At 38.3% G+C, this 23,395-nt stretch overlaps 1 protein-coding gene and 1 pseudogene across 1 annotated transcript; both read right to left on the bottom strand.

Moving 5' to 3' along the window:
* Window positions 1-2,801: 2,801 nt before the first annotated feature.
* Window positions 2,802-22,390, bottom strand: ARF4 (ADP ribosylation factor 4). Its single transcript, XM_045862129.3, has 6 exons — window positions 21,589-22,390; window positions 12,682-12,762; window positions 12,097-12,206; window positions 8,307-8,378; window positions 6,117-6,242; window positions 2,802-3,755 (listed from the first exon to the last, which is right to left on the bottom strand). Exons 1-6 carry the CDS (start codon window positions 21,653-21,655, stop codon window positions 3,669-3,671), a joined length of 543 nt encoding a protein of 180 aa, XP_045718085.1. The 5' UTR covers window positions 21,656-22,390; the 3' UTR covers window positions 2,802-3,668.
* LOC135364781 (centromere protein H-like) lies at window positions 6,435-7,556 on the bottom strand (annotated as a pseudogene).
* Window positions 22,391-23,395: the final 1,005 nt, after the last annotated feature.

Below are 23,395 nucleotides of genomic sequence, written 5' to 3'. Positions count from 1 at the left end.
AGAAAACCAATTAAATCAAAAGCTGATTCTCTGAAAAGGTAAAATGGTTAAGCCTCTAACCAGACTAAGAGAAAAAGGACACAAATCACTACAGATCCCATGGACTTTAACATAAAGACTGACCCCAGTGGCGCCTGACTGGCTCAGTAGGTAGAAAATGTGACTCTTGATCTCAGGGTTATGAGTTCAAGCCCCACATTGTGTGTAGAGATTACTTAAAAATAAAATCTTATTATTTTTAAAGTATTTTATTTATTTTTGCAGGGGAGGGGAAAGGGCAAAGGAAGAGAGAAATCCAAGCACACTCCACACTGAGCACAGACTCCCATTCGGGGCTCGATTTCATGACCCTGAGATCGTGACCGGAGCTGAAACCAAGAGTCGGATGCTCAACTACGCCACTCAGGCGCTCCTAAAAATACGATCTTTTAAAAAAAGAAGTCTGACCCAATAAATGATCTGAAAGTGATTACTACTACCTGAGATAATTTTGTATATATGCTAAAGAAAACTGCAAGTCTGTGAATGGGACATGAATACTCTGAAAAATTAAATAACATTTCACTTGTGTTTTCAATGGAGAATACATAAGGTGAAGGGGGAAATTCATGTCAACAGAAACATGTAACAAAATACCAAGATATTACATCACAGGAAAGCAACTCAATTAAGTCAAAGGACAAGGGTAATATTATGCCCACGCTCCCCGCCCCCAAGAAAAAGCTTATTGGGCAGAGGGATAGAAAACAGATAATGGTTCTACCCTCAAGTCCAATGCTGCTGCTCATCAGCCTTTAAGAGAACCACAATTCCTCTTCAGTTTCTCTATTAACATACTTAACAATTATTTGATAGAATACTTTTTGATCTAGGGACCTAATCAACTGCTGTGTAATAGGGGAGGTCACAGACACCTCTTATTGACTGACCAACACTAAAGTTAATATTTATGTGAACAGTAAGCATTGAATCTTGACGGTGTCAAGTATTTCCTAAGAGCACTGAGCATGTCAGTAAGTTATAGAACAGTGATAGTAACTTTCTAAGTTCACATCATTTACAAAGAATGTTAAAATACAGGGGAAGGCATTATGGGGGTTACCCTTTTTTTTTAAGATTTTATTTATTTATTTGACAGAGAGAGAGACAGCGAGAGAGGGAACACAAGCAAGGGGAGTGTGAGAGGCAGAAGCAGGCTCCCCACAGAGCAGGGAGCCAGATGCGGGGCTCAATCCCAGGACCCTGGGATTATGACCTGAGCTGAAGGCAGCGCTTAACGACTGAGCCACCCAGGCGCCCCGGGGGTTACCTCTTAATTTATACTTTTCCCCAAAGAATTTACTCACTTCTAGGAGGAGGAAGGAACTTCTCAATTTGACTTAAAAAACTACCACCACTAGGACTGAAGAAAAAGTAATTTTTTAAAAGATATTATTTCAGAAAGCGAGAGCACGCCCGCATGACAGAGAGCGTCCACACCCGTGCACGAAGAGAGGGGCGGGGCAGAGGGAGAAGCAAGACTCCCCACGAGCAGGGAGCCTGCCATGGCGCCTGACCCCAGGACCCTGGGATCATGACCTGAGCCAAAGGCAGATGCTTAACCAACTGAGCCACCCAGGCACCCCGAAAAAGTAATTTCTTGGGATAAAAAATGTGCCAAGTTTTGCCAAGTTACCAAGTTAGTGTTTTCTTAAAAAAAAAAAAAAAGTAATCTTGCAAATCTAACCCATTTGGTGAAAATGAGGCAATTTTATAGTTTCTTAATGCAGTCATTTCCAACGATAATAAGAACTGCTTTACATCACAAATAAGATTATACAGATTCTCTTTACTCCTTTTTCAAAGTCTGTGAAAGCATTCTGAATTTACTTCAGTTTTTTAAATACAGTGGTAACTTATGATCACAACAGTCAACCCACTGGAAGTTTAATACTACCTAGCTGAACCCTGTAAAACTACACATACTACATCATATCTTAGTTTTATCCCACAAGAAAAGATACCTTTCTTACTCAGGCAGAAGGGAGAATTCATCCGGTAGGCTAGGAAGTTGCACTTACATCAAATGACCCAGGTTAAACACACACACACTTTACCCCAGGAACCTGCATGACCATCATCAGCTACTTAATTCCAATTTCCTTTCACTTTTTTTTTATGATTCAAAAATATACATTATTTTACTAGCATATATTTGGTTTGGAATTTGAAAGATTTGTAAGATACATAAAACATTGTAGACAAAAACTAAGTTAATTACTCCTAAGGTTACCAAGGTGAGTCCTTAATAACTTCATAAAGGTAGTTAATGAAGTATAAATACCTTTATTGCCTTATTAACAAAGAATTTGTTACATGCAGCTCTCCGCAGAAGTTCTGAAATACATGGAGCTAAAACAAAGTGCTTGTGAACTCCTTGACGCAGGAGAGCGGCATCACTAACAGTCTGCATTCTGCCACGCAAACAGCACTTGCATTTTTTAAACTAACATTAGTTGTGAAACAAACACATCATACATGCTTTTTGGGCAGTTCATTTTATTACAGCTTTTTACTCTTGATCTGAGTTTAGAAATGTACAGTGTCAAATTCTATTTTTAATTATTAAAGGAAACTAAAATTTTGAAGTTACCCCCCACTGTTACACACGATAGCAACCCATACCTTACTTCCAATTTAAACAATTAGTAAACTCACTGAGACCTATATTATTGTTCACAAAATGTAATATATGCAAATTAACTTGGTAAATAAGAAAATCCATTTCAAACATCTTCAAGACTCAAAAAGAACACACACAATTACATATTTTTATCATTTTATTAGGAATAATTCCAAATGGGTTATGAAGAAAACTTACTGAGTTTGATGAGTTTTCCAAAAACTCTTAATGAAGATATGTTCACCGATAAACAAAACATCAGCAGAACTATCATATACTGGGCAAAGAGTCAGGCTGATACCAAAAAGCAACATGCAACATAAAAAAGATACAATATAAAGGAAGACAATCTGCTGGGTATTAAAAATCATCTCAATATGAACTCTTTGCAACCAGCACAGAAGCTAATTAGCTATCAAATCCAAACCACACTAAGGTAAGCTTGGCTGATGAAAGCCAGGATTCAATAAGGGGGGGAAATATAAGTTCCTCAGTGCAAGAGATCTGAATAGTGTTTTGGAGCATTTCCCTGGCTGGTACAAGCAGTATTAGAAGATCCTTTTGGCAAGGGAGAAAAATAAATACAAATGGAATGCTACATTTTTTAAATCAGCAGACTGTCCCAGGAATGATAAAGGTATCATTAAAGTAGCAAGGGGATAACTTTAAAACATTATTTCTCGTGGGCTCAAAAAACATTCAAAACGGATTTATTTAAAGGTGTCACAATAGCTATGTCCAGGCATTTAGGCTTAAGGGAATTAAAATTAAAAGAGGACACTTTTTTCCCAAGTTAAGAAGAATTTCTTTAAAACCAAGCATATTGCTAAATAGCAATATTATACTTGGTCAACAATAATTGGCAACAAAATAAGTTTAAACGCTGTAATATTCTGCCCAAACCAGTCCCGGATACTGTTTAATAACCAAGATGCAAACTAATTTTGTTGTAACAAGCCTAGACCAATTCTATCAAATGTGTCCTTGGTTAGATATCCAGTTTCATTTAACGTTTTGAAAGCTCGTTTGACAGCCAGTCAAGTCCCTCATACAGACCAGTTCCTTGTGTAGCACAAGTGGCTTGAACATACCACTGTAAAGGAAGAACAAGAAAATACTTGATTAACAGAAGACTATATATAACCACCGTCTTTAAACTTTTGCGATCAGAAAATTAAGTATTTCCCCCAACTGCCCAAGGGTAATACTTAGTCAGCAGTCACCACCAATGTACAGGAAAAAAGAAAACAAAAAATTAATATATAAAACTATAGGAATAGAGGAGTAAATACAGCATACATCTCACGATTACTTTTATATTTAATAACCTCAGTAACTGTATAGATTGGAAGTGTTCTCAAACATGCTTCTCACAAAACTCCTGTCATATTTAAAGGTACTCCTACCCATTCAATAGATTTAATCAACAATGTACTCCTTAAACCAAAAAGAACATTCATAGGAAGATTAGTAACTAATTAAGTACCCACCAGGTCTTTATAACCCTCGTTTCCCATAAAACTAAGTTCAGAGTACAGGAGGCAAACTTTTGAAAAGAATAGGAGCTGTTGACATTGGAAGCAAGCTTTTCAGATAATTTCACTATCTTTAGTTCCCATGCATTCCAAAAAGTTTCACTTTTAAAAATGGTACCAGGAACTATATGAAATGCCAAGAAACGTTAACAAAGAGCAAGAAAAAGATCTAGAAAACAATTTAATTACTTTTTAAATTTTTTATTTTAAATATTTTATTTATTTGACAGAGAGAGAGAGACACAGCGAGAGAGGGGACACAAGCAGGGGGAGTGGGAGAGGGAGGGAGAAGCAGGCTTCCCGCGGACGCAGGGAGCCTGATGTGGGGCTCGATCCCAGGATGCCGGGATCATGACCTGAGCCAAAGGCAGACACATAATGACTGAGCCACTCAGGCACCCCAACAATTTAATTACCTTTAAGAGATAGTTTATTTTTATTATTTTTCTTTACTGACCTGTTTTATTCTGCCTTACAATAAAGACCTTGCTTTAATATTGCCAAGGTCAATGCAAGTACACCACACTGCCAATTATTATTTGAATACCAAAACACCCCAGTAACCTAGAAGGCTGGTTAAAGGTATAAATTCTTAGGGCGCCTGGGTGGCTCGGTCATTAAGCATCTGCCTTCGGCTCAGGTCATGATCCCAGGGTCCTGGGATGAGTCCCACATCGGGCTCCCTGATCAGTGGGGAGCCTGCTTCTCCCCCCGCCCCTCCCCTTGCTCGTGCTTTCCCCCTCTCTCAAATAAATAAAATCTTTAAAAAAAAAGGTATAAATTCTTATCTTCACAGCACTGAAAACGGGTATCATCTAGAGTTTAGCTGGTTTAAAGCAGCCTGGGACATCTCAAACAGCCTGTACAGTTACCGCCACAGCACACTATCTGCCTTGTTGACAACTTAGTGAAAAACCACTGTAAAGCACAAGTCACACTGAAGTTTGTGATACCATTTGTATATATAAAACGGTATACTGTGTTTTGCCAGTATTTAAATCACTGATCTAAAACAAGCTACTGGAGAACAAGCATAATACTTCTTCTAATTTTAAATTAAAAACTTGTTTAATGTCATAATGGTAGTTCATAAGCTTTGGATGTTAAAAGGCAAACAGTATAAAACAAGATTATCTAAAACAGGGCTGCAAAAATTTTGCAGTTTTAGTAAGAAAACCAAATTACAAAATACTTGCTGCAGAGCTATTTAAAAGATATAAATTGATCGAGCCCCACATCCGGCTCCCTGCTCTGCGGGAAGCCTGCTTCTCCCTCTCCCACTCCCCCTGCTTGTGTTCCCTCTCTCGCTGTCTCTCTCTCTGTCAAATAAATAAATAAATTCTTTTAAAAAATAAAAATAAAAAAAATAAAAGATATAAAAGTAAAATTAACAATATCAATAATCTTTAGATTATACAATTCTCATAAAGTACATCTTTTATTGATACTAAATGTTTTGAGGATAAAGTTAACAAAAACCAAATGAAATAAAGATACCTAAACATTTGGATCCTTAAAGGATAAATATTAAAAGTTAAAAAATGGAGGGGTGCCTAGGTGGCTCAATCAGTTAAGTGTCCAACTCCTGATTTTGGCTCAGGTCATGATCTCAGGGTCATGAGATCGAGCCCCATATTGGGCTCTGCACTGGCTGTAGAGCCTGCCTGGGACTCTCCCTCTAGCCCTCTCTTAAAAAAAAAGAGAAGATATAATTAACATAGTTTAAAAATTGAACACACAGAAAAGCCTGAAAGGGCTCATGTCTATAAGAGTGTATTACTTTGTTTTTTTTTTAATGATGTGCACGTTATCTGTTCAAAAGGGACAATTCCTTAATAGGTACTTAAAGTGAATACTTCCTTAAGCAATTACATTAATTCTAAAAGTCAGGTGCTTAATATGAACCTCCAAATACTTACTGTTCTGTTACGAAGAGACTGAAGACCTAATTTATCTGTCATTTCACTGATGGCCATAGCATTTGGCAAATCCTGTTTGTTCGCAAAAAGCAGCAATACTGCATCTCGCAACTCATCTTCCTGAAGCTGAAAACAAAAGCTAAGATGTTAACAACTAACAAACTGGAACTCAAATCACTGTGACAAACTAGGTAAAACATTGTCTTCCTGCATATACCACTTATTCAACATTAAATATATTATTAAACATCAACCTAATTTCACTACATAAAGTTCAGGGACACTTAATCTCATATCCTTCAATTTTTAAATCCCAAGCAAATAATCATATGCCTTTCAAGTAAAGCAAAACTATTTTTCAAGCCAATCATCCTGCACTCCATTAAAGTAAATCATTCATTTCAGCTTTCATGATCATCCATTAAGAGTCAGGATCGGTGGGGCGCCTGGGTGGCTCAGTTGGTTAGGCAACTGCCTTCAGCTTGGGTCACGATCCCAGGGTCCTTGTTGACAAACCCTCCCAAGACTAAGATTCTCAGATTCTTTTTGAGTATGCCAGTCACTTTTATTTAAAACAACAGATTCCATGTTAAAGTGCTAAGCCACAAAAAAACTGGAGTATTACAATAGTTCCAAAAACATTAAAAAGAATTTTACTTGAAATCTGCTATTTAAATGACATATAAAGACCAAAACAAAAAAATGACAAAACAGAATTCTTATTAGATCACGGTGAGATTCTTGTCAAGCTGTAGAACAGTTTCCTTAAAGGCAAAATCCTCTGCCCAATTGCCTTTACTCCCTAAATGAGGTTCTGGAACACATACTGAATAATTTTAGTAATCTATATCTCCACTTGTAGGTTTTGTGGTCTGGCCTTTATCTCATCTGAATTTTCCATATTGTCCGAATTCATCGTTCTGTTTGCTCTTCTCAGTCTGTATTCCTAAAACATTTTCTAAACATCTGTTCTAATCTCGTCTTCTCAACATCAAGCAGCTTTTCCTCCAAATTCCAAGATTCCTGGTGTGATTTCATTATTCATTTAGCTTTAATACATGTTTCATGTTATCCATGAGCACACTTGGTTGGGGTTTTCTCCAGGTTTTTTTTTTTTAAGTGTAGTTGAAAGTTGCATCCTTTAATGCAAGCTTTTTTCATTTCAAAAGCAATTTTTAACTCTTCAATTTCATTTTCCAGGTCCTCAGTTTTAGCTTCAATTTGCTTATCTGGCATGATTTGTTCTGGAGTTTTTTCTTCATTTGCATTAAGTACTGATTTTTATTCCAAGAGTTACTGTTTTGTCTGTGCTCTCAGCCTGACCAGCAGCGTCAAGCGGTCCTTGGGATGCACCACCTGGGCACCGGGGACCTGTGCAGGCCCACCCTCCCTGCCTCCCACTCCAGAGTCGGAGGGCTTGGTGGCTGCTTGCTCTTTGGGTTACAATTATGACTGGCACGAAGAACTGCCACCTAGGACGGGAAGGCATGGCCTCAGGAGGCAATATTCCCGCCACTAAACTGTGGCCAGCAAAAGCAGTAGTTAAGTTTTTGAGGACTCAAAACTTATACGTGGATTTCCAACTGTACACATGGTGACTGGGCCATGAGTCGGCACTCCTAACCCCCATGATGTTGCTCAAGGGTCAACCGTACCTGAGAACAAGCTGATACATAGCAAAGCTAAAATACCGTATCAACCAAAATGCTACTATCTTCAGGTGGAATTCTTTATCATGGGTGCTATTATGAAATATTTCAAAGTATGTATTATATAGGTACAGAACAGAGAAAACCAAACCCAAAGACCCTGGGAACAAGGGGTTTGAGCCAAGATTCCTAGATCACAAAAGTTCCAAAACTACAGATTTTTAATCTATTAAATAAAGGACTGGACTAATGGAGATATCCTCAACCAGAGAATATCACCCCCTGGAGCATGCTAAAAACAAGCTGAGCCTTCCTCCCAACTTAATGAAGTAGCTACTCTTCTGTGTGTTTTTTAAAAAGTTCTATAGGAGATTTTTATGTGTGTTCTTAAGAACCTGTCATGACAGTTCCTCAAGGCTCTTTCTAGCTCTGAAACAATTCATTTGTGTAATCTAATCACAGTAAGATACCAACCACTAACACTACCACTGTCACCCTGAAAAACACATCTTAGAAATATTAATTTAAAAAATATTCTTACCATTTTCTGCAGCTCTTCAGCTCCTTCCTGAATTCTTTCACGATCATTACTATCTACCACAAAAATAAGACCCTGGGGAAAAATTGTTTAAATAAATTGCAACAGTTAACCTTAAAGGAGACACTAAATATAAAATGTAAGTACAGACAAAAGAACCATACTGAGTTAAACATTTGGAAGACAATGTCTCCTTATTAAAAGAACAACAAAAAAAGAACAGTGCCCTAAGTACTAAAAATAGATTTGAGCACTATTTGTGATTTTAACTTATGTTATTTAAAAAAAAAAGGGGGGGGGGCACCTGGGTGGCTCAGTCAGAGCATCTGACTCTTGATTTCGGCTCAGGTCATGATCTCAGGGTCGTGGGATCAAGTCTCCCATGGGGCTCTACGCTCAGCATGGGAGTCTGCTAACGATTCTTTTTCTCCCTCTCCCTTTTGCCCCTCTCCCATTCACATGTTCTCTCTAAATAAATAAATAAAGTCTTAAAAAAAAAATCTTACTCTTAACCAACTGATCACTTTTCTCAACTACACTATGAATAAATTTTATCCCTCTTCCCTTGCATGTTAAGTACAGATAAGTCCAAGTAACAAAATGGTCACTAAGTGGGAACAAAAGGAAAAAGAATCAACCAAAGATCCTAAAGATGCATGAATTTACTGACTGAATTAGCATATTCAGTAAAAGGCATGCATAAAGTGTTTCTTAAAAAAAAAAGAGGGAAGGGGCACACAAAATAGTTTTGGTAGGCTTCTTAGAGAAAAGTAAGCCCTGCTCCACAATGGTTGACTTGATCAAATAAGAAATTCTTTTATTTTTATTTTTTAGGTAAACTCTAGGCCCAAGGTGGGGCTTTAACTCACAATCCTGAGATCAAGAGTCACATACTCTATAGACTGAGTCAGCAAGGCGCCCCAAATACGAAATTCTTAACAAAAAGAAAAGTAGTAACGATTCTTATCAGATATTCACAAACATAAGAATTCTATTCTAGAAAAGAAATGGAATTAAGGAAACAGTTAAGACTTTTCTAAAAACTTTCAAATGGGAAAGTATAAAATTTTCAACTAGAGAGGGCAGATTACCTTGGTAGTTTTGTTAAAAATCTATTCCTATTAATACTAAAGTGATTACTTTAAATATTATTCTCCCCACAACCCTGACCACTGAAGTATTTTTTGATCATTTGTCACTTAATCACAAACTGTCTTGTGCTTACTTATTTATATAAATAAATAGATTAACTCCATCAGAGCATAAAATCCACTTAGGGCAAAGAGCTACTTCATTTTGTATGTACCCCTCAGTACCATCATAGTACTGAGCTTGCCAGGGTACCTAATATTTATTTTCGGCTATGGTCATTAAATGACGATTTTCTTTGGTCTAGCGAATTTCAAACCCATTTCCTTTGTCTCTGCTGGAAACCATCATTTTAAACCTCCTAATCTTTGAAAATACTTTTGGTGCTATGAGAGCCAGTATGGCATAATAGAAGGATATCCAAATTCAAATCTCAAGACTACTTATTACATAAATGACCTAATCCTGGAACATGCCTCTTCTATAAAAATAAAACCATGCCAGCCAACTTTATAAGCCTGTTAAATGTAATCATACAGGTATAAAAGAATCTACTTTGCACTTGGCTTATCACAGGCTTTAGTAAATGTTGTCTCCTCCTTTCCCTCCTATTCCAAAAGTTATTCCTTTTTAAAATCTATCCCTCTAGGGGCACCTGGGTGGCTCAGATGGTTAGGCGTCTGCCTTCGGCTCAGGTCATGATCCTGGAGTCCCTGGATCGAGTCCCGCATCGGGCTCCCTGCTCGGCGGGGAGTCTGCTTCTCCTCCCTCTGACCCTCCTCCCTCTCCTGCTCTCTCTCTCGTTCTCTCTCTCTCAAATAAACAAATAAATAAATAAATCTTAAAAAAAAAAAAAATCTATCCCTCTAGAAGAGGCAATGGCTCCAAAAGGGATCCAATTTTATTTGTACTACTAACAATCCATTTTTATTTTGTTTTAAAATGTAAATAACACTATCAGTTCCAAAGTAACACTACTGAGAGAAAGAAGTATTTCAGTAATAAATTCAGTTATTCACTTCCTGGTACAACCTAGAATCAAAAGTGTAGAAAAGCTAGGATTCTAAAGATAAGTTTGGCTACAATAAAAGACTACTTAAAAGGCCAAGTATTTACTTACTTAGAACAGCAAAATAATTGGAATTATCTAATGAGGGAAGAGGAATTTACTACAATAAATCCTGTGTCCTGGCTTGTTAAGTTAGAAGCATGGTTAAACAGTATTCGTTTCTTTTCCATTTTATAGCTAATAGAACTGATGCTAGAAATGCTAGAAAAGCTGGTGTAAGAGCTTAGCTGACATTACATCTGGTAACACATAAAAACTTTCCCCTGTAGTCGTGAGTTCTCTAAGAAGAAGTACTTGGGACTTTTGATTACAAGGTGATCCAAAGAGGCCAGGAATGGATCTAATCTCAAGAACTCAAAAGTAAATGGGGCACCTGGGTGGCTCAGTTAAGTGTCCAACACTTGATTTTGGCTCAGATCATGATCTCAGGGTTGTGAGATCAAGCCTCATGCTGGGCTCCACGGTGGGCACGGACCCTGCTTAAGATTCTCTCTCTCCCTCTACCTTTACCCCTCCCCGCCACATGCACGAGCACTCCCCCCCCCCCCAAAAAAACGAAACAGAACAAAAATGCAAAAGTACATTACATACAAAGCATTCTAAACAAATTTAGGTTAAGACCAGGGTTACTCTTAGTCAAGAATTACAAACTAAGGATTAGCAAAGTTTTACTTTGTCCCTAATTTTACTTCAAAAACATATTCCCTAAATGAAATGACTTACTTTAAAATAATCCAAAAGGTGAAGTACATTAGAGAGAAACATCAATTAAACAATATTGGCCATATCCTAATAATTGAAGTTGGGTAAAAGATATGTGAAAGTTTATATGCTATTCTCTCTACTTTTGTGTACATTTGACAATTTCCATAATGAAGTTTTTTAAAGCTCCCCAGGTGATTCTAATATGCAGCCGAATTCGAGAACTCCTACTCACAGGATTACTAAGGTCTCTCCCATGCCACTACACACTAGATGATAATATAAAAATACCTTATAAATCAATGAAGTGGATCTACATTAATATATATTTTTTAAAAATTTATTTTAGAAAGAGAGAGAGAGAGGGAAAATGAACAGGACGAGGAGAGGGAGAAAAGAATCTCAAGCTGACTCTGCGCTGACTGCAGAGCCCAACACGGGGGGTCTATCTCATAACCCTGAGATCATGACCTGAGCTGAAACCAAGAGTCAGACACATAACCAACTACACCACTAGGAACCCCAGTATATTTTTTTTCTTAATGTATTTTAATAAGGTAAACACTTTTAACTGGGCTAAATGAAGGACTACTAATTGCTTTTTATTCATTAAAAATTAAAATGACAGAAAGTTATATAGACCTTAGTTTCTAGACTAAGAACGAAACAAACAGAACTCCTAATTCAATCTTGAGAACCACCTCCATCTAATCTGCCAAAATATTGTTATGATGGCTATGTAACTCTTCCATTCTGGGTAACTTAGCCTTCAAAGGCATGAGTGAGAGAGTTCACTGAAGAATATGTAAGTAGTGATAAGAATGCCAACTCATATAAGAATGCCAACACTCAGTTAAATAGTAGATATCAAAAGAAACTTTAAAGCATAAAACATATAAAGAAAAGTTATACAAACTGTATAGCATTCCTTACCTGGGTGTTTTGGAAGTAATGCCTCCAGAGAGGCCTAATTTTATCTTGACCACCAACATCCCATACTGTGAAACAAATGTTCTTATATTCTACTGTTTCCACATTAAAACCTACAAAGAAAAAAAAGACAGTTGTGCAAAATGTCATTAAGAAAATGAAACCCCTTACTGTGGAATTCTCTCAGAATTGCTTTTTAAAAATCTCCTAATCAACAAACTGAAAAAACCTAAGCCAGTTACAATGATAGATATATGCCATAGTAAACTTGTCCAAACCCACAGAATGCACAACACCAAGAGGGAACTCTAAGGTAAACTATGGACTTTGGATAATTATGTCAATGACGTTCATCAGTTATAACAAATGTACCACTCGAGTGAGTGATGTTGATAAAGGGGGAAGCTATATATACATGGGGGCAGGGAGTTTATGAGAAATCTCTGTACCTTCCTCTCAATTTTTCTGCGAGCATAAAGCTCTCTAAAATAATAAAGCCTTAAAAAATTGCTTCAAAATTAAACCATATTCTATTTCATTTTATAATATATTATGATATGAATTAAAGTCATCCGTAAACTTTCTTACCAATGGTAGGAATGGTGGTGACTATCTCCCCTAACTTCAGTTTATACAGAATGGTCGTCTTGCCTGCAGCATCCAATCCAACTAGAAAAAGACATTAAAATTTTTAAATCTAGACCAAAAGCACACACACTAAGAATTAATTTTACAACAAATTTATAGTTTGAAAGCAAAAGTCGACTGGTCAAAGCACAAATGAGTTAGAAATGAAATTACTTCATTTCTGATCCCCTAGGGCAACACTTGCTACAGAAAGCCTTTCCATTTTTCTTTCTAGACCTAGAGAGACAGCATGTAGTAGTGAAAAGAAAAGAGTATCTGGCTGACTCAGGCTCTGGTCTCTAGATTTGCTTTGCCACAAATTAGTTAAGTGTCTTTATTTTATTTTATTTTTTTAAGATTTTATTTATTTGACAGAGAGAGACACAGTGAGAGAGGGAACACAAGCAGGGGGAGTGCGAGAGGTCGAGAAGCAGGCTTCCTGCGGAGCAGGGAGCCTGATGCGGGGCTCGATCCCAGGACCCTGGCATCATGACCTGAGCCGAAGGTAGATGCTTAACGACTGAGCCACCCAGGCGCCCCAGTTAAGTGTCTTTAAACAAGTCACTCTAGGAAACTGAGCCCAGAGAAAGTAACTGTAAAACAAGGAGATCGAATCATTTAATCTAAGATATTTTCTAATTCAATCCTTATTAATTCTATGAACTACTATCATTTTTAAAAACCCAAGTTACATATTGAATCAGAGAACACATAAAAACAAGTGAATAAAAATTATCTTAAAAAAATGTTAACTATGCACTAGTGTCCTTAAATGATAATAAAGGAAGATGAGGCCAATATTACCCCTACCTAAATTCATTTCTACATCAAATGCACAGAAATGAGAACAAAAGATTGGTTAATTTGGGTTGTAAAAAATGGCCTTATCATATTCATCTCCAATGTAACTAATGTCTAAATTCTTAAAACAATTCCTTTGAAGCAGATACAAGTAGGGAAGAATGTGCTTGTTTCTGAGGGAAAAAAAATCCATCCTGGAGTAAGAGGGTATACTTCTTCATTACAATGATAGTGATGAGCAAATTAAATGCTCATTTTAAGTATGAATCTCTCAAAATCCACATATTCTACACTGTCAAACCCTTCTAAATGGAAGGTCAGTATCTAATAACCTCACTGAATGTATCACTGGACATCACATATGGCCATCTAGATTTATGCTATCACAGATTTTTTTTTTTAAGATTTTATTTATTTGACAGAGAGAGAAAACAGAACTACGCAGAGTGGCAGGCAGAGAGAGAGGGAGAACCAGGCTCCTCGCTGAGCAGGGAGCCCGACGCGGGGCTCCATCCCAGGACCCTGGGACCATGACCTGAGCCGAAGGCAGACACTCAACCGACTGAGCCACCCAGGCGCCCTTACGCTATCACAGATTGTGATATGAATTCAACTTCATGATTTAAGCAAGGTTGCTTTTTAAATATTTAAATCAAAGAATGACTTTGATTGGTACATGAAACAAATGCTATTAAGTTAAAGAAAACACACACACACAGAAATCACCCTACTTACCTAATTTACATTACTGTGCAAGTAAGTTTAACTTTTATCAGTTCAAAACAGAACTAAAGGCTATAGGCAATTTCAGAGCCCTTCTACCCATGTAACAACCTTTTCTGCTCTGTACCCTACAAAGGTAGCTTTAAGATCTCTCTGTACACTCAGGCAATTTATGTCTTCGTATCCTGTGTCTTCTAATTAAACTGTGTTCCCTACTCCTTCATACTGAGATATTCAGGTTTATTCTTTCCAAAATACTATGACAGTTACTAGACAGAGTGAGCAACTAAGCCCTCACTCATGGGCACAAGAAAGACCAACTGGCCCCAGGAGGTGTTTTGTTTTTTGAGTATGGGACAGTATCCCCAAAAAAAAAAAAAAAAAAAATCAGAAAATCTAATTCTAAAATAGACACAAAGAAACAAAACTAAAGTTTGATATCTTCAGTAAAAATACAGAAAACAATGGGAAGAACAATATGATCATTTCATTGTTTGAAAAACCTGTCTCTACGTGATGTAACAGAGCACTGGGTGTTATAAGCAACTGACAAATCACTGAACTCTACCTCTCAAACTAATAATATACTATATGTTAATTAATTTAATTAAAATGAAATTAAATTTAAAAAAAGCAGCTGTCTCTTGAGAGAATAAGTCCTTCTCAGGTGATTTTGATCAAATTTTAAAATAAAGCAGAATTCGCCCTTAAGCACCTAAGTTAACAGGGGCACCTGGGTGGCTCACTTAAGCATGATGGGATTGAGCTCTGAACTGGTCTATGTTGGATGTGGAGCCTAAGATTCTCGCTCTCTGGGGCACCTGGGTGGTGCAGTTGGTTAAGGAGCTAACTCCTGGTTTCGGTTCAGGTCATGATCCCAGGGCCCTGAGATGAGCCCTGTGTCCAGCTCCATGCTCAGCATGGAGTCCTTAAGATTCTCCCTCAGCCCCGCCCCCTGCTTGTGTGTGTGTGTGTGCACTCTCTTCCTCTACAAATTTTTTTCCTAAGATTTTATTTTATTTGAGAGAGAGAGACAGCGAGAGAGGGAACACAAGCGGGGGAGTAGGAGAGGGAGAAGCAGGCTTCCCGCCGAGCAAGGAGCCCAATATGGGCCTCCATCTCAGGACCCTGTGATCATGACCTGAGCCGAAGGCAGACATTTAACGACTGAGCCACCCAGGCACCCACAAATAAATTTAAAAAAAAAAAGATTCTTAGGGCACCTGGGTGACTCAGTCAGGTAAGTGTCTGCTTTCCGCTCAGGTCATGATGCCAGAGTCCTGGGATCAAGCCCCCCATCAGGCTCCCTACTCCGCAGGAAGTCTGCTTCTCCCTCTGCCCCTCACCCCACTCGTGCTCATGCTGTCTCTCTCTCAAATAAATAAATAAAATATTTTTTAAAAAATCTCTCCCTTTCCGTGCCCCTCCCCCGCTTGCACGAGCTCTCTCAAAAACAAAAAAATAAATCAATAAAAAAGTATCTAAGTCAAAATATGATTAAACCCAAGTCAGAAGAAGTGAAACTACAGCTGATTAGAAAAACGTGAGCTAGGGGTTTTTTTTAAAGATTTTATTTATTTGACAGAAAGCGAGAGAGCGCAAGGGGGAGCGGAAGAGGGAGAGGGAGAAGCAGGCTCCCTGCTGAGAAAGGAGCCCCATGTGGGACTAGATCCCCCAGGATCATGACCTGAGTGAAAGGCAGATGCTTAACTGAGCCACCCAGGCGCCCCACCTGAGTTAGGTTTTGAGAACTATGGCACATGCTAGTCCTCACTGGAAGTCCAATTGAACCTCATACCATCACTAAAACAATTTAAATCCAAAAATACTGACACAGAATGAAAGAAACCCAAGACAAATTATCATAACTATTTTAAGTTCTAGAAAAGCACAGAGGTAACCCAATTTTTAATGAAACTGCCAACACCTGATTGCGTGCATAATATTCTACTTCTAAGTTAGAATTTTCTTCACACAATAAACATGAGTTACTTTCATTAAAAAAAAAAATTCCAAAGTAGCAGATTTCCTTTATTAATACATTGGCCTGGTTACATTTCCTGATATATCTATTAGGAAGATGACTGCTTAAGAGCCTTGAATATATATTATATACTTAATTTAAAAAGGGGGGGAAGTGTTTACAAAATAATGCAACCATAAGGCTTTTTAATAAGCAAGTTATTTTTAAAATAAAAATTGTAAGATAGTTAAATAGCTCACAGCCCCATACAAGATTCTAAAATCATGAATATATCTTTTGAATTGCACAAAAAAAATAACAGTGCTATATAAATGTAAACCAGAATTTTTTTTAAAAAAGGGATTTCTACTGTGAGATTAAAGATGCATATACCATCACTTAAAACTCATTATATAGTTCTTTACTCAAAAACATGTTGGTCTAACAATTTTGTGCTACTTCAGTCATTTCTTAAGTACCTCCTTCCTTACTGTGGCAATATCTGGCAATGAATTTTCTTCACAAAATGAAACTATAACCAGTTCTCACCTAGCCAAGATAAGACTAATCTGTACATTCCAGTAATGCCCTCCCTCCCTTTCACCCCCATAAACAAGTCACTGTATTGAAAGATACTGGAATTACTTGTTCTCCTTAACTGGACCTGCACTTTGACCAAAGTCTTAACAGCAACAAAACTACCCCAAAACTCTTAGCCAATCATTAAAAAGCATGTCTACTAAAGTGTGGCAGCAAGAAATATTTATATTTTAAGTTAAAGACACTAGACTCCATGACCTCAAATTGGAAAAAAAAACACAGAAAGGAGACTGGGATGAAAAAAGTATATTTTCAGGTGGATAAAGTTTCACACAGAGTATTTTTCTTTTTCATGTTTTTATCTTTCAATTTTCTACAAGGAAGCTTAAAATACAACTTCATAATTATTTAAAAATAATTTAAATTGAGTGCTTACTGTGTTCTGAGCACCACACTAGGTGATTCCATACATTTTTGTAATATAAACCTTACAACTACCCTCTATTTTTCAAACGCAGCATCTGAGGTTCAGAAATGTCCCCAGAATCACAGCAGTAGAAGACGTATGCAAAACCCCAAGTCTTATGGAGAAGTTAGATCCCTGAGACACAGCTGATGGGAATGTAAAATGGTGTAGCTGAAATGGAAAACAGTTTTGTCAGTTCCTTAAAATGTTAAATATAGTTAACACAGAACCCAACAATTCCACTCCTAGGTATTTATTTACCCAAGACAATTAAAATTATATGCCCATACAAGAACTTTTCAAATGTTCACAGCGGCATTACTCATAACAGTCAAAAGTGGAAACAATCAAATTTCCGTCAAATGATGAATGGATAAACAAAATGTGGTATATTCATAGAAAGGAATTACTCTTCAGCCTTAAAAAGGAATGAAGTACTGACACACGATAAAATATGAACCTTTAAAACATTATGCTAAATGAAAGAAGCTAGGCACTAAAGGACACATTGTACGATTACATTATGTGAACTATCCTGACTAGACAAACCCACAGAAACTAAAAGTAGATGAGTAGTTGCAGAAGAACTGGGGAAGAAGGGGAGCAGTAACCACTAATGGGTATAGAGATTCTTTCTGGGCTGATGAATATGTTCTAGAATTAAGATATTGGTGATGGTGGGCCACCTGGGTGGCTCAGTCAGTTAAGCGTCCAACTCTTGATTTCAGCTCAGGTCATGATCTCAGGGTGGTGGATTGAGCCCCCTGTTGGGCTCTGCGATGGGCGTAGAGCCTGCTTAATATTCTCTCTCCCTCTGCCCCCCTCCCACACACACACTCATGTGCTCTTAAAAAAAAAAAAAAAGACAGTGGCAATAGTGACACAAGTTTGTGAATATAGTAAAACCACTGAACTGTACACTTTAAAGAGATAAATTTTATGTTACATGAATTACATCTCAATTTTTAAAAATTAAAACCAAAACCCCTAAGTCTATACCAGAGCTCTCAAATGGTATTTATACACTGCCATCTTGCCTTTTGGTTTTTCTGGTGGACATACAGTATCTTAGTATTTTACCTAATTCCTCAGAAGTCTGACCATCAAAACTGAAAGTGAGGTTACCAGGTATACAGAAAAATTATTATAAGCTTAGATTTTACTTCTACCCAAAAGATCAGAAATATCTGCACTTTGATCAATGTGTTAATTAGCAGCAAATTATCAAAGTCTGAAAGCCATCTGCAATAATGCCAGAGGGTACATCTAAAAATGGCTGTATCAACTTCTAGCAGCATCAACCTAAGATTTTTGCCTTTTCTATTGTTTCCTTATATCACATAACTAATCAGAAGGGCTTTTTTTTTTAAAGGCTGCCAATTATGTTTTCAACTAATGACCTGAGAAAATGCTCATAATAAGCTAAGTCAAAAAGAGAGAACTCCAATTTCCTCTTAAAAACCTGACAGTAAATATAATAAATGTTAACAAGAGTGAAATGGTGGAATTATAGTTAATTATTACTTTATTCTTTTAAAATTAAAAAAAAGACATGTTATTTTTAGAATGAGGACAAAAAATTAAAAATCACATAATAAATCTATTCACAAAATATGCTGGGGAAAAAGCATGAAATACCACTCTTTAGCTTGAAGCCTCACTTAAAATATTAGTAATATTTTTCAAATTGGCAAATAAAAGAAGCTCCCCGATCCCCCCAAAACCACAGTCACATAAAAGACAATACAGAATTATACTGTTATTAGCAATCTTTTAAAAAGCAACATTTTCTCAGCTTTTCAATAGGCAAAAACTCATAAGTTCAAAGAGCTTAGAATTAATAATTCCTCTACAGAACACATTAGTGTTTTCCAATGTAAACAAAACTTGGGGAATCATTTCCCAAAATTACATCTTATCACAGATCAAGACACTGGAGATCAGTCTAAAAATAAGGTAATGCAGGGCTACATGGGAAATCTAAGATGGAAACTGATCATCTTTGAATTTAAGCTCAGTAATATCATTCACATGAGTGATTTCTCAAAAAAAAAAAAACTAGACAATTTCTGTCAATCTATACTTTAAGTGACATTACATTTAAAACACTGCATTGGTTTTGAATTAGTTCAAACACCTTTTAAAATTATTTGAACTTCTAAGAGAACAAGTGTAAAATTTTAAACTTCACAGTAATTTGGCAAACCAGACTCATGAGCTAACTGCTATCTTTCAGTAACACTTTAAAATGATAAAGTCTGAAAAAGTCACTGACTCAAGAAGGTATGAATTTTATGTAAGCCTTATAAAGGTAAAGGAAGCACACATATCTGCCAGAGAACATTAATATGAAAAAAGCAATCATTAACTCAATTCTAAACTTGAATAGGGACAGAGACCTTAAGAGTGATTATTTATGCAGTCACTTCATAAAACTAAACAAAAAAAATCAACTATCAAACTTCCAAATCACCTCTTTCCCTACCCATGCAATATCCTAAGGTTATGCTTCATTTGATGAGTTACTATAAAACTTGACCTTGTGACTTTAGTGTTTTTAATCAAGGAAACCTGATTATCCCAAAATTAAAGAGCAAAACAAGAACAGGAAACCAGAATAAAACATTTAACATTAAAAAAGTAATTCCAAATCATGACTTCTATCTCTTGCACAAATGCACAAAGTTAAATACTTTTCCATTTTCTTTCAATTGTCATTTTTTGGAGGTAGGAGAAATGCTCCCCTAATATAGTAAATTTAGGAAAGTGCTTACAGCATAACTCTACTTTTCTTCTCCTGCTGAAACTTTAAGCCATCACAAAAGACAGGGTACAAAACACAGCAATTCATTTACAATCAATCTTAAATAAAAGGACCAACATAGTACATTTCCAGGAACACAACTAGGAACTAGTTAATTTCTTTAAGGAACAGCCTGGAAATTCATTTATCACAGTCCAAAGTCCTCCCAATGACTTCAGATGCTTTTTAGACTGTCAACTTTCAGGCACCTTAAAAACTTAACATGCCTGCCCTCCTTTAAAAATTGTCTCTATAAATGAAATCTAAAAAACTTTTTAGAGAAAACATTTTGATTTATCTTTATGAATGAATTATTAACAACTATTCCATGAATTGTGAAGAAGCTAAAAATAACAGTTAAGAGAAAAAAGAACTAAATGTGTAACCTTCATACACCTCGAATTACTACTGAATTTTGCTTCGGAAAACTTTCAATGGTAGTAGAACTAGAAAATATAACTTCCTCCCCACTCTAAATAAACAAGCTCCTGATGAACCGACAAGTTTGAACGTTTAATTTAGAGGAGCTCCTTTTTGCATTATTGAGGTCCACAGAGCTTAGCTGTGATGTAGAGACAACTCACAGTAATATGGGGGAGGGGCCGCTTACATCACCCAAGTGACAAGCCCCTTCTCCCTCAGCTTAAAAAAAAAAAAAAAAAAACAGGCGCTGAAGAGCAGTTTTCAAAAGCCTATTTTCCAAAAGAAATTTTTAAAAAGCCCTTTATAATTATTACTAAATAAAGGTACCCTAAAATTAAGGGTCACAATGTTCAGTTACTAGAAATTTGTTATCGGCTTAAAAAATTAACTTTAAAAGTTTTTTCATTAAACCTTAACCAGCTAGATAAAAATTAGTTTGAAAACCAAAGACAGTAAACCAACATATTTAGTTTTTGAGGGTGGCCAAAAGGTGATTCACGATAAACTCAGTTTCCAGGGACATTAATAAGGAAAAGAATATGAAGTGGAATCCGGAGCGAAGTAAGTTTGGCGAAGTGAGCGCTGAGGACTCCGGACTCTTCTGAAACCGAGGGTGCTCCCTTGCCACCGCTCTGGGCCTGGTCACTTCCTGCCCCGGGCGGCCCCGGGCTCCCGGCGACCGCTCGCGCCACATACCACTGGAGTGTGCAGTGTGTGTGTACACGGAGCAGAAAGGGGGACGAGGAAGACTGGAGTAGTTCTGCCTCCGTCCTCACCGCTGCCCACACCGGAGAAGCCCGAGCCAGACCGCACTCTCAGAACGGGCCTCGCCAATGTCTTCCGGGCTTAGCGAGATCAGAAGAGTTCGCTTCCCCCACATCTCCGCCCAATCCTGCCTGGCTTTCAGTAAGATCAAGTAAAGAAAGCCAAAGCCAGAAGGAAGAAACCTGTCCCGCGACCCTATCCGGCCTCTTACACAGATCTGGGGCGACCGCCCACCTATCGCCCCATTGTTCCCCCTTGAGAATTCCTCCTGACCCCGAGCCCGCCGCCCCTCCCCCACCAGAGCGGGCGGAGGGACAAACAGGCCCCGAGGCCGCCCCAAGCACTGAGACCCGGCCTGCCCTCGGTTGTCGGGCCCTCACTCACCCATCAAAATGCGCATCTGCTTCTTGCCGAAGAGGCGGGAGAAAAGGGAAGAGATGGTGAGGCCCATGGCAGTAGTGGCACTTGCGATGGGCAGGAGCAGAAGGGGTTTTGGGGCGTCCCCGGGCCTTCTCCTTTCACGCTCCCAACTAACTGAGCGAAGGAAGAGGAGCTGAGGGAGAAAGAGGGCGGCAGAGACGGCTCGCTAGCCGGCGTGTTAGACGAAGCTCTGGAACAAGAACTAACGGGGCGCTGCTCGACGACTGGCGCGGCAGCTCCGGGACTGGCGTTTTAGGCTTCTGCTATGCCACGTCACGCGGTAGCCGCGGCGACTCCAGCTGCGGCCCGGCCCCTCCAACGCGGACAGAATCGCGTCACCGCCGCCCCAACCCCCTGCGCTTCCGGTGCTGGCCGAACCACTGCGCCTGCGCACGAAAGGGATTGGCCAGTTTCGCCGACGTGATTCTCTGGCCGCCGTCACCTCCCGGTGGCGAAGCCAATTAGCACATGCGTACTGGGAGACGGACAAAGTCCCACAATGCTTCGGTTGGTCACTTCCAATCAGGTTCTAGGCGAAACGCTTCCGCCCGGATAAATACTTCCAGGAGGTTGTAGTCCTTACTTCCGGAAAGGCGCTCTGTGCATTGTGGGTTAGGAAGTGAAGCTCGGTTCCTCTTGCCCTTTGAGTGCCCTACTCTTAAACGCTACGAGCGCTGGGGATTCCCCGGTCCGCCACGGTACGTTTCCTGCGCGGCACCAGACACTTGTCCTAGTGGAGAGGTGAAGGTGGGCCTTCCTTTCCCAGGAGATAAGTGGTTAAAAGTTGTGCAGACGTAGACGCTGTGGCCTAGACGCATTGACCCGTCCACTCCAGGTCATACTGAATATCCCTAATCCTGTGTCAAGAGGAGAGAGCTCCGAGATACGTTCATCTACTAGTACAGCTTTTTAAGAGAAGCCAACGAGGAAAGATTGCTTTTCTTGTATCATTTCTCTCCCTGAAGCATGGAAAACTTAATTCCTTATGTTAAGAAAGTGGAAAGCCTCCTCATTCTAAAAATATTTATGATCTTAATGTTTTTCTGATTACAAAATTAGGTATACATCTTGTAAAAAAAAATTTTTTTAAGCGCATTCCCCATAATTTTCGCCATATCCCCATATTTCCTCCATGCTGTTGGTGCAGTTCAGGATTAGCAGCTACCCCTACCTACACCCCTACCTTAGTTAAGTCATTATCAGATCTGATTAAAAGTTTAACTCCCTTGGAAAATACTTGTTTGATCTCACTAGATGAATTACTCAGGCTCAAAGAATCATAACCACTCTTAATAGTTTTGATTTCACATATAATATTATTGACAACCTTCCTCCCTACCCCACTTGTCTGAAAACGCTGAGAAGACAGGACTCAAATCCTTTTCTGTATGCCATTGTATTCCCTGGAGTTGGCACACCATGACGTTCAAATATGGTTGAGTGATAGAGGGGATGGCTGAATAAACTGTATTATATCCATACAGCATAAAACTATCAGAAGTTAGAATAATGTAGAATTATAAATTCTAATGAAGGGACGCCTGGGTGGCTCAGTTGGTTAAGCGACTGCCTTCGGCTCAGGTCATGATCCTGGAGTCCCTGGATCGAGTCCCGCATCAGGCTCCCTGCTCTGCGGGGGGTCTGCTCCCTCTGACCCTCCCCCCTCTCATGCTCTCTCTCTCAAATAAATAAATAAAAATATTTTACAAAATAAATAAATAAAAAATAAATTCTAATGAAAAGGTCTCCAAAATACAGTTAGTGGAGAACG

Source organism: Mirounga angustirostris, unplaced genomic scaffold (genome assembly GCF_029215605.1).
Source record: "Mirounga angustirostris isolate CCGP_5_RB_7025 unplaced genomic scaffold, mMirAng1.0.hap1 SCAF_1, whole genome shotgun sequence".
NCBI lineage: Eukaryota > Metazoa > Chordata > Mammalia > Carnivora > Phocidae > Mirounga > Mirounga angustirostris.
The sequence above is the reverse complement of the archived record's forward strand: the minus strand, read 5'-3'. Positions and strand labels throughout refer to the sequence as shown.

Bases quoted from the DNA above. Each gene is read 5' to 3' on its own strand.
- ARF4 (XM_045862129.3), bottom strand. From the start codon at position 21,655: ATGGGCCTCACCATCTCTTCCCTTTTCTCCCGCCTCTTCGGCAAGAAG. The intron at 12,763-21,588 runs GTGAGTGAGGGC...GTCTTTTTCTAG, and splicing joins GCAGATGCGCATTTTGATGG to TTGGATTGGATGCTGCAGGC. The intron at 8,379-12,096 runs GTAAGGAATGCT...ATTTTTCCCCAG, and splicing joins ATTACTTCCAAAACACCCAG to GGTCTTATTTTTGTGGTAGA.